Source organism: Sinocyclocheilus rhinocerous, unplaced genomic scaffold, assembly GCF_001515625.1.
Source record: "Sinocyclocheilus rhinocerous isolate Xijiao unplaced genomic scaffold, SAMN03320098_v1.1 scaffold909, whole genome shotgun sequence".
NCBI lineage: Eukaryota > Metazoa > Chordata > Actinopteri > Cypriniformes > Cyprinidae > Sinocyclocheilus > Sinocyclocheilus rhinocerous.
In genome coordinates this window covers 415,478-430,098 of record NW_015666359.1, presented here as the reverse complement: position 1 = coordinate 430,098, position 14,621 = coordinate 415,478, and the positions used below count along the sequence as shown (strand labels likewise).

Sequence of the window (14,621 nt, the reverse complement as noted above, 5' to 3'; positions counted from 1 at the left end):
CACACCTGGCTCTTTGACAAAAATCATGTGGCTCGCCAGATCTCTCACCCTTTACCAACAAATGATCTATTACAAAAATTATACATCACTAGAGATCAGCAATTCATTGGTTGTAGAGACTACATAAGCTGATAAAAGGTTGAAAATAATAATACATTTTTTTGTACCGAAAAGTGCGCATTCAGTGCTGTTCGCCAGAGTCACGACAGCAAACTGATAACGTAGAGCTATCAGCTAAACTCAGATCCATAGAGCAATCTTTGCTATTCCCCAAATTTTGGGCACATTACAGTTGTGACTGTCCCTGTCAAATGTTATTTGTTATATAATGTTATTTGTTATGTGTAGTTGCCGGAAATCACAAATTTTCAAATGCCTGATATTCTGAATTTTTAAACTCATTACTCAATTAATTGATCTTGAGAGCCAACTTTCAAGTTCAGCCATATTGTCAAAAATTTACTTTTTGGAATACACATGGTGGTTAAAACTCGAAAACTATTTGATATTCCAAAAAGAATGTGTGTGTGACCATGGACCACCAAACCAGTCATAAGGCTAAATTTTTTGAAATTGAGATTTATACATCACCTGCATAAATAATATTTCCATTGATGTATGGTTTGTTAGGATCGGACAATATTTGGCCGAGATACAACTATTTGAAAATCTGGAATCTGAGGGTGCAAAAAAATCTAAATATTGAGAAAATCATCTTTAAAGTTGTTCAAATGAAGTTCTTAGCAATGCATATTACTAATCAAAAATTAAGTTTTGATATATTTACGGTAGGAAATTTGCAAAATGTCTTCATGGAACATGATCTTTACTTAATATTTAAAGAAAAATCCAATTCTCGCCATTAACAAACCATTAACTATGACTTTTGCCTCAATAAACTATAGTATACACTGTGCTCTTTTTGCAAGAGGGCAAATTTTTGTTTATACATTTTCTTGATTCATTTTTATTTTTACTTTTTTGACCTCATAACGTTTAATCAAAGTGTGATAACTGGACCCTCTGGTGAAAAGGTCCTCTTATACATAGCTCACACTCCTCTTTTGAGAGCTTTTGTCTACATCTCAGCATACAATCAACAATGCATAGAACCAAGTCTCGCCCTATTTATTTATTTTTTTCAATTTTCGATAATCCATTTCAGTCAGATGAACGTCACAATACAGAACAAATGATCTGTCGTTACTTCCGTTTCATCGCAACTTAAATGTCCCCAACAACTTCGGTTGTCCCATTAACCCTTTGAGCCTTTTAAAAGACACGTGAAAGCTTTAAAAATCACAAGTGGACTATTACCAATATACACTGAACAAAATTATAAACGCAACACTTTTGTTTTTGCCCCCATTTTTCATGAGCTGAACTCAAAGATCTAAGACTTTTTCTATGTACACAAAAGGCCTATTTCTCTCAAATATTGTTCACAAATCTGTCTAAATCTGTGTTAGTGAGCACTTCTCCTTTGCCGAGATAATCCATCCACCTCACAGGTGTGGCATAGCAAGATGCTGATTAGACAGCATGATTATTGCACAGGTGTGCCTTAGGCTGGCCACAAGAAAAGTTCTTTGAGTTCAGCTCATGAAAAATGGGGGCAAAAACAAAAGTGTTGCGTTTATAATTTTGTTCAGTGTATTTTAGCTCATAGAATAAAACATGAAAATATCTTGAGCTTGTCTTAACCACAGACCTTTATTTCAGGCATGGAACCGAAAACATAAATCCTATTGAGCTTATAAACGACTGCAAATTGTTTATGAACTTTGCATTGTGTCCTTGAAAATGAAAACATCCGGCACTGGATAAAGTACACGGGTTCCCGCGTAGTGAATGTGTGTGTGTGTGTGTCTGGCGCTCCTGCAGACGGCAGTGATATCCCTGCGTGGGTGGAGCAGAAGGGCGGCATGCTGCACTTCAGCACCGTGACGCGGGCGGACGCCGGGAACTACACCTGCCTCGCCTCCAACAGCCAGCAGGGAGAGATCAGAGCCGTCGTCCAGCTCACCGTCGCAGGTACTGGGCGAAAAGTGTGTTTCTGATGGCTTTGCTTGACCCACTTGCACAAGAGACATTATTGAATCGTTTGAGGAAACTAATTCATACACTTCTGTTTTCATTGAAACTGTCCCTTGACCTTTCTGTCTCTGTATTTCTTTTCTTTTCTACTCCCATTCTTTAGTTTATGTGGCGTTTAAGCTCAAGCCGGAGAATACCACAGTATATCAGGGACACACCGCAGTGCTTCACTGTCAGGCCACTGGAGACCCTCCTCCCTTCATCCAGTGGAAGAAAAAAGACAAATTTCTGGAGGCAGACAAGAGCAGGTAAAGCTGAATTACCACAATTCCAACTTTGTTGAGTTCAGACTGAAGTGGTTTCATTGGAAGATTTGAAAAGTACTTCCTTGTTTCAAGAATCTCCTTGTTTTATTTCTTACTCAGATTCCAGAAGATGCCCAACGGCTCTCTGGTGGTTCATGACGTCAGCACGGAGGACACAGGAAGCTACACCTGCATTGCAGGAAACAGCTGTAACATTGCACACACTTCGGCAGAGCTCTACGTTGTTGGTGAGTCTGATACCCTCTTATTTTCTGGATGGATGTCTTTTGCAGCCCCTAAAGTTGGATTGTTAAATTTGGCCACTGATTAAGGAGCGTCTCATATATCATGTCAGATTTGCGGTTTATTTCAAACCCTCTGGCACCACCAACCGTTACATGTATATTTACATGCATGTACATTTCACTGTCGTAATACACGTTAAAGGGCTCATTGTGAGCAATTCATCAGTGTGTTAATTTTTTTTCCAAATTTTCCCCATGTTGGCAAGACTTATTTTTCAACCCCTCTCATTCAACAATTTTGGTATGTAATCTCCATGCTTCACTATACAATCAATTGATAAAAATTATGGTTAATCGAGGTTTCACTTTAGAATGCATAAAAAAATGCAAACCCTAAACTTGAACTCAGTTGAAAACATACTTTTCAAACTTCTCCTATAGCATTCTGTTGGCTATTCCCCAATTTTTGGTCACATTACATTGAGACTTTCACTGTCAAAAAGTTATTAAAAACTGTTTTTTTTTTAATGATCAAAAATCACAAAATTTTAAATGCTTTATATGTTTAATAATTAAACTCGAAACTCGCTTAAATGATCTTGAATGGCAACTTTTAAGGTCAGCCATATTGCCTGTGTACCATTTTGAATTTTGTCAAAAATGTACTTTTTGGAATTTCTCCAGCACATAATGCACTCGGTGATTGAAACTTGAAAACTCTTTGATATTCCAAACAGTTTTTCTGTAACACTTCAACAAATTTGACCATGAAGACACCAAACGTTAAGTAATGGTGCAAAGGAAGTAAAAAAAGCCACATTAGCAATATTTTGATTTGTCTGTTGTCAATAGTGTTGCAGTGTAGTGTCACTTTAGAACCAAGCAGCTTTCTGTTAGTCAATGCGGCAAATCCACATGAATAATTTTTTGCACTTCTAATTCCATTGTCCCGAAGTCAATACATTTTTGGTTAAATGCTTAAAAATGGTTGACACAAGCTCAAGAGAGTTAAGATATACACAGTTTGGCCAAATGGGAAAATGGCCAAGTGGTGGTTGAAATTTGCTTAGAAAATTCATGAAAGTTATGTTTATTTGAAGATTATCAGGATGAACAAAACATGTAAGAATCATAAACTTGTGTCGGTCACACAGCTTATTTTCTGCAATTTATCCAAAAGCCAATGGAACCTGGGTGATGCTAATTTCATAGTTGGCCTACAAAAATGCATTATCCCTGCAGCTCTCTATGAGACCACTTCCTGCTTGTCAAAAGTTGTAAATGATTATATTTTCTCTGATCCTTTAAACCAATTAGAGTTCTTGCTCATGCGGTCCTTTTATTCTTTAGGTCTACATTACCCTGTTATCTGCCACTGCTGTTTTTTGAGCTGTGTTGTACTCACAGCCGCGTTTATCCAATTTTTGTACTAGATGGCTCTTTGAAACCTGATACATGCTGCAATGCAGTTTCTAAGTTCACCCTAAACCAATTTTGGCCCATCTCGGGAGTACCAACTCAGTTTCCACATTAAGCTGAATTACAAATGCTTTGAGTCTAGCGGCGTGTTGGCTTCAGAGAAAGGAGAGGCACATCAAATTGTGTTTTGGTGCTAATTCAGGACTGTTAGATCCTAATTGAATGTTCATGCCAGCTTGTCACTTGATTCCTATAAGGAGCCTATTTAAGATGGGATCAAAAGGGATGCCGGAATGAAACCGCTCTTTCTAAAAACCCTGGTGTTTAACGTATGCATGGTTGTCCACAGAAAAACCAGTTCAGCACTCATTAGCAGATGAGGAAAAGGCCCCTTACAAAATGATCCAGACTATCGGTCTGTCGGTGGGGGCGGCCGTGGCCTACATCATCATCGTGTTGGGCCTCATGTTTTACTGCAAGCAGAGGCGCAATGCCAAGAGAGTCCAGAAGGGGCAGGACGGAGACGAGCAAGAGGTGGAATGTCTCAACGGTGTGTGGTGGTAACTTTTGCTAGCATGCAGTTGTGAAAAAACAGACCCAGTTCTCTGATCCAGGTCTCTGATCGACCCATAGGAGACGTCCAACAGAACGGCCACACCACAGCAGAGATCCAGGAGGAGGTGGCGCTCACCAACATGGCTGCCAGCGGGATCAACAAACGCCACAGCAGTCACGACAAGCTCCACTTCCCCCGAAACAACCTGCACACCATCACCACACTGGGTACAGCAATAGACTACCAAAAACAGAGACCTGCGGACTGGTTTACAACTGGCATTAACATCTCGAACGAGAAACTAATGCGTCTACTTCTGTTTCTCCTCATGTAGGTAAAGGAGAGTTTGGTGAGGTGCTGCTGGCCAAAGCGAAGGCCGCTGAGGATGAGGAGGAGACGGTGGTGCTGGTGAAGAGTCTGCAGGCACGCGACGAGCAGATGCAGTTGGATTTCCGTCGCGAGTGTGACATGTTTGCTAAGCTCAGCCATGCTAACATCGCTCGTCTGCTGGGCATCTGTAGAGAAGTGGAGCCGCACTACATGATAATGGAGTACACTGATATGGTAACATCAGCTCACTGCATCATATATGTCTATCTGTCTGTCTGTCTATATCTGTCTGTCCTATCTATCTGTCTGTCTGTCTGTCTATATCTATATCTATATCTATATCTATATCTGTCTGTCCTATCTATCTATCTGTCTGTCTGTCTCTATATCTGTCTGTCCTATCTATCTGTCTGTCTGTCTATATCTATATCTGTCTGTCCTATCTATCTGTCTGTCTGTCTATATCTATATCTGTCTGTCCTATCTATCTGTCTGTCTGTCTATATCTATATCTGTCTGTCCTATCTATCTGTCTGTCTGTCTATATCTATCTGTCTATCTGTCTATCTATCTGTCTATCTGTCTATCTATCTATCTATCTATCTATCTATCTGTCTGTCTGTCCTATCTATCTATCTATCTATCTATCTATCTATCTATCTATCTATCTATCTATCTATCTGTCTGTCTGTCTGTCTGTCTGTCTGTCCGTCTATATCTATCTGTCTGTCCTATCCATCTATCCATCTATCTATCCATCTATCCGTCTATCTATCTGTCTGTCTGTCTGTCTATATCTATATCTGTCTGTCTGTCCTATCTATCTATCTATCGATCTATCTATCGATCTGTCTGTCTGTCTGTCTATATCTATATCTGTCTGTCCGTCCGTCCGTCCGTCCGTCCGTCTAATCATCTGTCTGTCTATTTATCTATCTATATGTCCATCTGTTTACATGTTTGTCTGTCTGTCTTTGCATTTCATCCTTTAATCACTTTTATTATGTCTTTCTCTATCCATCTATCTTTGGATATTGACATTACACACCACATCCCTTCATCTATCTGTCTGTCCCTTAATCTATCTGTCTGTTTATCATTTACACTTCTTCACACTAAGAAACACTCAGGGCTGTGCAATTTAGCCATGACTGAAGTGGTTTTAAAAACTTCTCTTCTAACAACACCCCCTTTTATCCCCGATAGCATCACAGTAATGTGCTCCTGTGGCATATGGCTTTATTCTAGTTGTATTTTGAAGTGCTAATTGAAATATTGTGTCCTGAGATGTGTTTCTTCACTCTTGCTCTTGTCTCATTTTGCTGTGTGTTATTTTCAGGGTGATCTGAAGCAATACCTGCGAGTGTCCAAGAGCAAAGACGAGAAAGTCAAAGTCCAACCGCTCAGCACCAAGCAGAAGGTAGTTAATAACTGTCTCCAGTCTCTCTTGTATACAGTATATGTACATAAACACGCGTCAGGACTAGCCGCACTCACTCTCTGCTGTCTGCCCGCAGGTGTCGGTGTGTCTGCAGGTGGCTCGAGGCATGGAGCACCTGTCCAACCAGCGCTTCGTCCACAAAGACCTGGCTGCACGTAACTGCCTGATCTCCTCCAAACGACAGATCAAAGTGTCTGCTCTGGGCCTTAGCAAAGACGTCTACAACAGGTACAGCCAAACACACGTTCTACAACATTCGCTTTTTATTAAAGCAATTAAATTCACTAGCAAGTCCTAATCCACATTTATAGCCAAAGCCTTTGATTTATAAAATGAGGAATGAAAAGAGCACTGAAGTCATCTTTTCCAATGCAAAAGCTTCCCGTAGTGATTGTTCACAGGCTTGTGAATGTTCTCCACTTATTATCGCGCACACTGCTTCCCCCTTGTGGTGACCAAGTCGTCATTGTTTCTTTTCTGTGTTTGAGTAGCGAGTACTACCATTATCGCCAGTCCTGGATTCCTCTGCGTTGGCTCCCGTCTGAAGCCGTCTTTGAGGACGATTTCTCCACCAAGACGGATGTGTGGTCATTTGGGGTGCTCATGTGGGAGGTCTTCAGCTTTGGGGAGCTGCCGTACGCCGATCTCACGGAAGACAAAGTTCTAGAAGGTGCGTCTCACAAAAAGTCAAATGGGTTATGTATTGACATGTAGGGGTGTAACGGTGCACAAACATGATGGTTCAGTATGCACCTCGGTTTTGACGTCACAGTTCAGTATGTTTTCAGAAAAACTGAACAATAAACAGTGGTTTATTGAACAAATTGCTCGTAATTCAATTATAGTTAAAATCTTGTGATTAAAAATCTACCACAGCTTATGCTCTAAAAGGGAGCCCTTTTATATTACTATAAGGTTACAATTAACAACAGAGCCCAAACTTAAATTTAATGGAGTGTCTATTTACACTAAATAGCCCGCCTTGTTGGCAGAAGCTATTTACACTAACTCCGCCCACCAACGTGTGATACTCACCACTACAAAAGACGATCGTCTAACAATGTTTAACAACAGCTCCAGTGGCGTAGATGTTAAAGCGTGTACCGTAGTCTTTTTGACGTGATCAACCCGGGTTCGAATCCGCCTTTTGCCGAACTCTTCAAATCTCATATCACACCGGAAAGGCATTTATTTTCAATTAAAATGAAGGAAATAATCAAAAAGTTGAAAACAAAATATCGGGTAGGGGTAGGGAGGGATTTATTGTCCCAATAAGGTTGCATCCATTTAATAATTTGTATTAAAATTATAATTTACACTCAATATGTTATTATTGCATACTGTTTTATAATGTACTGTACTACTGAGGTGCAGATAATTGCCACTATTTGCATTAAGTAGTATAAATAGCAGAAAATCCTATTTTAACATAGTGTAAATAGAATCTATAGCTATTTGTACTTAGCAAATAGCCGCTGCTTAAATCTAATTACTATTTATTCTTAAATATAAGAATCAACACTCAACTTAAAAAAATCGTATGCAAACATGTACATTGCACATGATGCAGTTTACTTAACTTCTTAATTAACTTGTTATTTAAGGTGTTGTTTTTGAAATATATTGATTTACACAGTGGCTGGCATAACTTGTTTCATAACAGATTTATTTAAACATACATTAAATAATTAAGACATCACTACTAGGTAAAATATAATGAGTATATAGTTTAATATTTGGCGAAGATCTCATGTCTCTAGCGAGCTAACAAGCTGTGGACACTGATGACTTACCTTGTGTAGAAGCTGTGTATTGCTTTTAACTGCCTTTAACTGAAAATTGAGTGTTTACTATTGTCATTTTGCATTATTGACACACTATTTTCCTATTTGATACTGTAAAGCTGCTTTGACACAATCTGTATTGTTAAAAGCGCTATATAAATAAAGGTGACTTGACTATTGCCGTCTTTCCGCGGTTGAAACACTGATTGAGTGATTGCATGAGGCATGACATGTTCATTCATGTTTATTTCACGTTAAAACTAGTAGAACTGAGGCCTATATACAGCGAGCTGTCGCGCCACATCAAAGAACACCAAAACGCCATTTACTGGAGAAAAAAGAGGACATAATTTGAAAGATGAGACTATGTTTCTTATCAAAAGTAATTCCTCTGCGTTGGCTCCCGTCTGAAGCCGTCTTTGAGGACGATTTCTCCACCAAGACGGACGTGTGGTCATTTGGGGTGCTCATGTGGGAGGTCTTCAGCTTTGGGGAGCTGCCTTACGCCGAGCTCGCGGATGACAAAGTTCTAGAAGGTGCGCCTCACAAAAAAAGTCAAGTGGGTTGCATATTGACTGACGGTTGTGATTTATCTCTAACTCTCTTTATCTGTGTCTCTACAGCTCTGCAGGAAGGGAAGCTGAAGTTGTCTCCTCCTCCGGGGTGTCCTTCTCGGGTCTTCAAGCTGATGGTGCGCTGCTGGGCCGCCAGCCCCAAAGACAGACTGTCTTTCAGCGACATCTCCGCCGCACTCAGCGATCTGCCCTCTGAAAGTAAAGTGTGAGAGAACTGGATCGTCCTGCAAGCCATGGCTCAAAACCCTAAACGTTCAGATTCAGTGTCTTGCCTCAAGAACAAAAGGACTTGGAATTTGATATATTTTCCACCATTTCTTCCATACGTTTAATGAAATGTTTCAGAAGGTTCCTCAAACATTTGGTTCTTAATGGGGTTTGTACCAAAAGCTGCCCTGTCACTTCTCAGTTTGAGTTTGCCCACTCAAAACGATGAAATGTAGTAAAATATAGTGCGTTTGTAATCGCAAACCATGCACTGACCAATTTTATATTTTAGAAGGATTGTCTCGGGAGCCTCTTAATTTATTTAAAAGGTCCTGTTTGTTCAATGTACAGAAAGGTACTGTTTATATGACGTTTTTATTATGTTTATGACCTTTTTATATCATTCAGAAGTACTCATAGAAACAGACTGTCGAGAAACCTGTTTATAAGACGACTTTTTCATTGAGTTCAAATTCAAGTGCCTGTAAAATGAAGGATGTCTTGATTTTAGTATGCTGTATGTTACGACTTGGAAAGCCTTGAATGTTTTGTTTTGATATACATTTATAGTGTTTTATTGCTTAGTAAGAGTTCAGTGTTTTATCTTGTATTTGCTACCCACACGTTGCATATCGGTTTCTATAAAAATCCAGAGGTATTCTTGACTCTGGAGGGGAAAAAAAAATAGTGCAACAAACAAACAAACGCTTCTGTCACATACTCTGCTGTTGCAATAAAATTTCACTTTTTAACAAAGCTTGTTTGATCTCATGTTTTGTAAATGTAAAAAACTGTATACTTTCTGAAGTGTTCTTGTATGAAGTGGTGAGGGCCGGAGTTTCTTATTCTCTGAAGGCAATGGAGATCTTCCTTTCCACTGAAGAAAAGGCGGTTCTGGACCAGAAAGAAGTCTTCTTTAAGCTTTGGTGGAAGGGAGGCATGTTCAGGAGCTATTAGTTAGTGATGGCCATTTTTGGGTGAATTAACCTTTTAAAAAGTCATCTTTACATGTTCGATCAGCTCATATGCCTTTATTCAATCCCTTAAAGCCTACAGGCTATTGTTCTTCAAACACTAAACGGGCTGCCATGATTTCTCCGTTTTGGATGTCTAACAAAGCATATTATTTCACAGAATGCTTGTACTAAACATTGCTGAACACTACTTATACTACACTGCTACTCAAACTAGAGAATATGGACAACAAAAGATAATTGCAAGGATTTCACCATGGGTTGCAGCCCCTGTATTTGGCCATGCAAAATTAACTGTATTCTGACAGACAGACAGACAATAAACAAGTTTAGTATAGTATAGTATAGTATGTTTTACCACTTCTAGAGCTCAGATGCTGTCTCCCTCTGGCGGCGTGGAGGATGGTTAACAGGAACAATTGTGAGACCTCATAATCTATTGATTATATTCCCAACATAAAATGTAAATGAATCATTTAGGCATAGACGCTTTAGGCTTCAATTAGTTGTGGTTTATCAAAAAAAAATTCCCTGAAGCTTTCAATGCGATGGTGTTAGAGACGCAGTACTGTTTTAAATCCATTAGGTGGTGATGTAGGTCAAATGTAGAGAGGCATATTATAGTGAGCTGCTTATTTTAAGAGACATTTTTTTAGCAGTGCAGGCTCATGCACTTTCCCCAAACACTGCATAGAAGAAGCATTGATTGAGCTTGTCATGACAAAGCATTTGCACAAATATGCAGTTAATATAATAAAACTATTTTTATTTAATCAAGTGCACGGGTTAAATAGCCATATAAACTAATATATTTATTATTTTGCGACAGAAGTTCTGAGTTCTATCATCGTCCTCTGTGTCTCTGTCTCTCTCTGTGTGTGTGTGTGTGTGTGTGTGTGTGAGAGTGAGTGTGTGTGTTTCTATCAGGGTGGATCAATGCAGGAGCCTGAGTTCCACACACACACACTCGCTCTGTCCGCGCATCTGCAGCGTCGCGTCGCTCCGTCTCTCTCTCGCTCGCGGCTGACGCGGGCCGCTCCTGGATATGTTCATGTTATAGTCCGGAAAGCCGCCGCCGCATCGTAGGTCGAAGGCCAGGAGACATGCCGGTGTGACGGGCATCGGATATCCGTATCTTCCGCGCTATCTTCGCTGTACCGAGCGCCGGCGCTGGAGCGAGCGGCCTGTAAACACAAGATGTCGACCCGAACGCCATTGCCCACCGTTAACGAGCGCGACGCGGAGAATGTAAGTCAATGATACACCGCATTAACATTCACGTTTATCACGCGTTTGCTCTCGCTGCGTTCTTGTGCTTTTGTTGACGCGGACACAAGCTTTTAATGGTTTAACGAGGCGGGTTGGTTGAGCATATACTCGTTTTGTCTTCTGAGGTTTGATAATAGTGTCCAGTGTTGATTTAAAGCCATTATTAGAGTTATGTTTGTTTGTGTAACTGTATAGATTGCTCAGGACCGTTCAGGTGCATGTGATGCTTCCCTGTCCTGTGTTAACCAATGCAACACTGATGATCTGATCATCATCATCAGCATATCAGATTGATTTCCCATCATCAGACCCACTGCGAGCTCACGCTTCAGCGTCCCGGCACCAGTTTTCTTACTGTTTACATGTATCTACATTATAATTAGTATGTGACCCTGGACCACTAATTTCAGTTATCAATTTTTTTTGAAATTGAGATTTATAGATCATCTGAAAGCTGAATGAATACGCTTTCCATTGATGCATGGTTTGTTAGGATCGGACAATATTTGGCCGAGATACAACTATTTGAAAATCTGTAATCTGAGGGTGCAAAAAAATCTAAATATTGAGAAAATCACATTTAAAGTTGTCCAAATGAAGTTCTTAGCAATGCATATTACTAATCAAAAATTAAGTTTTGATATATTTACGGTAGGAAATTTACTAAATATCTTTATGGAGCATGATCTTTACTTAGTATCCTAATGATTTTTGGCATTTAAAATGGATAATTTTGACCCATACAATGTATTGTTGGCTATTGCTACAAATATACCTGTGCTACTTATGACTGCTTTTGTGCTCCAGGGTCACAAATATAATAAGCTCAGTAGGCCTACTTTAGAGTTTATTAAATGGGGTTTTCAGTGACCGGCAGTTGATATTCCTAAAACAATTGAATAACAGCAAACTGGATGTAGAAAATCAAATGCTAGAATGAAATGCAGTTATTTTACATGGTATTTATCCACTGACAAAGCTGTTGGTAGATATTTGGACTGACACAAGGGGAAATAACACTTAAGTTAAAGAAATACTTTACCCAAAAAGTAGGGCTGCACGATAAATCGCATGCGATATTTAACGCGCATCTTATCAGTAAAGCCGGTTCTGTAATCAGCGGTAAATCTCCATCACGTGAGTGCTTTCACATTGAGCAGCATTAACTACACAAGAGCCGTTGTTCGCTGACGAGCTGCGCAAAAAAATCGCGCCGTGAGTGCTTTCACATTGAGCAGCATTAACTACACAGAGCCGTTGTTCGCTGACGAGCTGCGCGTGTAAATCACATGCGATTTATCGTGCAGCCCTACCAAAAATGATATTTTACTCTGCCTTCACACGGCGTCCTCACGGGGTTTATAGCGATTCGGATTTTAGCGTGAATTTGGGCCAATCAGATTTAACTGTGGGTGGAGCTACTCGGTGCAACGCCGCAGAATTTGATAACAGTAATGTCCTGTTGCTTTCCTCAGCTGTTTAGGACAACTCAAGAAGGAAGTGATAAGAGTTTTTATTGCTTTATCACTTCTGGTTTGGATGTAATCTGCTGTTTATCTTTCTGTGAAACACAAAAGCGGAAGTCTACTCTGTCTGCTTTTCTTTAAGCGACACCTACTGTCACAAAATGAGTTTGCATTTGCATTTAGCCCGTTTGCTGTTTTTCTGCATTGGTAAGGGCATGCATGCTGCTATGCTTTTTTTTTTCTTCTGAGAAACACAAAAGGAGACTTTTTTTAACAATCTTAGTTCTCGCTCTGCCATGCTCCAAAAGGACAAAATAATCACCATAAATGTTCACAGTGTTCACAGAAGCCGTACTTTTTTTTTTGCCGAAATTTAAGTTGTAATTGACTGAAAATTTTCCAGTTCGTCTGAGCCCTTAAATCTTTCAGATTTTAAAATGCTGTTGGACAATTCATTTGCCTTCCAGAAATATCAGTCTGTCATGAAATAAATGTGATTTGAAGGTATGAGGAAATGCAGTGCGGTTTTGGGATTTTTGCATTTCGTCATTAACAAGATTCACACAAAAAAAAACTTGATTCATAGAGGAGCACAATGGGAATGATCTTGATCAGTAAGTTATTGAAGAAAGGAGGCCGTATAAAGCCCGTGTCTCATGCTCCTGTGGGTTTAATGTCATCTCAGGTTATAGGCCTGCAGAGCTCTGCTTATGTAAAGGATTCCTGCACTTGTGTTGAAATCCTCCAGTGATGCAGCAAGACACTCAGTCAGGATCAGGTCTGCGGCCTGTGGGAGGATCTTTATGACTCGCTGATAATGGTCACAGAGGGGCTGTTGACTCCATCATGTAATTACAGGCTGTGATTAATGAAAAGCACAGAAATGCTCCGAGGTCGTCTGGGTGGCGTGGGTCATTAATGTAAGTAATTTATTCTGAATCAGTGGAGAAAACATTTAGAGACTGCTGTCATTGGCTCTGTACATCTCACCATGTCAGCACTGCTATCGTAATTAAATTAAAAGAGTTTATGTGTAATTGCCGATCGTGGTTTTTAGTGAAGGATTCTTACGAGGGTGAGTAAATGATGACAGAATTTCCATTTCTCAGCGAATCCTTTCTTTAAATACGTTATAGGTGTTGCAGACTCCCGAGTTTGCGTGCAGTGAGCTCATGATATGAGTTCTATAAACCTAAAGAAGAAGAGTTTGAAATAGTCATTCAATAATGATTCGGTTTTATTGCTCGGTTTGCATTCACTCTTGTCTGTTGTCGTTGGGCTTGAAGTCGCAGACGGACTGATATGTGGATAAGAGGAAGGAGTGTTGTAAAGCGCTGTTTGCTGCAGAGGTCAAAGGGTTTTGGATATCAGCGCACTCCTCTCTGTTATAATCAATGCAGCTGTCAAACTGTTAAGACGTCCTCACCCCCTCCTTCACAGCTGCCTTACTGTCTGTGTGTGAACTGGAGAACGTGAACAGCGGCACAGGAAGTCCAAGTGGTCCCAGTAATTGAAGAACAGGGCTGCAAGGAGTAGTTATTTTGGTAATTAACCAGTATTATTTGAATTGCTTGAACAATTACTTGACTTTTTGGTCAATTAATGCGATAATTTATAATCCGCTATTCTCAACTCTGGCCCTTGAGGTCAAATTTCCTGCAGAGTTTAGCTCCAACCCTGATCAAACACACTTGAACAAGCTAATCGAGGTCTTCAGGATCACTAAAAAGTTATGGGCGGATGAGTTTGATCAAGGTTCGAGCTGAATTCTGCAGGACAGTGGGCCTCGAGGACTCGAGTTGAGAATCGCTAGGTAAAGCTAATCTGTAAATTGTTAAAGGGATAGTTCACCCCAAAATGAAAATTCTGTCATTAATTACTCACCCTCATGTCGTTCCAAACCCGTAAGACCATCGTTCATCTTCGGAACACGAATTAAGGTATTTTTGATGGAATCCGAGAGCTCTCTGAGCCTCCCATAGACAGCAATGCAACTGAAATGTTCCCAGGTCC

The 14,621-nt window shown here is 40.0% G+C and overlaps 2 protein-coding genes across 3 annotated transcripts in view; both read left to right on the top strand.

Moving 5' to 3' along the window:
* LOC107732247 (inactive tyrosine-protein kinase 7-like) overlaps window positions 1-9,655 on the top strand; it is a 54,684-nt gene extending 45,029 nt beyond the window's left edge. The window contains exons 11-21 of one of the 2 annotated variants that reach the window (XM_016543527.1): window positions 1,885-2,034; window positions 2,201-2,345; window positions 2,463-2,590; window positions 4,356-4,556; window positions 4,640-4,789; window positions 4,897-5,126; window positions 6,232-6,312; window positions 6,410-6,561; window positions 6,825-6,891; window positions 8,542-8,653; window positions 8,741-9,655. In XM_016543527.1, the coding sequence (XP_016399013.1) occupies window positions 1,885-2,034; window positions 2,201-2,345; window positions 2,463-2,590; window positions 4,356-4,556; window positions 4,640-4,789; window positions 4,897-5,126; window positions 6,232-6,312; window positions 6,410-6,561; window positions 6,825-6,891; window positions 8,542-8,653; window positions 8,741-8,901 (1,577 nt within the window). In that variant the 3' untranslated portion in view covers window positions 8,902-9,655. Of the gene's footprint in view, window positions 1-1,884; window positions 2,035-2,200; window positions 2,346-2,462; window positions 2,591-4,355; window positions 4,557-4,639; window positions 4,790-4,896; window positions 5,127-6,231; window positions 6,313-6,409; window positions 6,562-6,824; window positions 7,004-8,541; window positions 8,654-8,740 lie in introns of both variants that reach the window. The other variant, XM_016543526.1, reaches the window with a different exon arrangement.
* Window positions 9,656-10,783: 1,128 nt separating this feature from the next.
* Window positions 10,784-14,621, top strand: part of LOC107732235 (MAP/microtubule affinity-regulating kinase 1) — a 65,560-nt gene continuing 61,722 nt past the window's right edge. Inside the window, exon 1 of the mRNA XM_016543514.1 lies at window positions 10,784-11,121. Coding sequence (XP_016399000.1) covers window positions 11,071-11,121 — 51 coding nt within the window. The 5' untranslated portion in view covers window positions 10,784-11,070. The remainder of the gene's footprint in view (window positions 11,122-14,621) is intronic.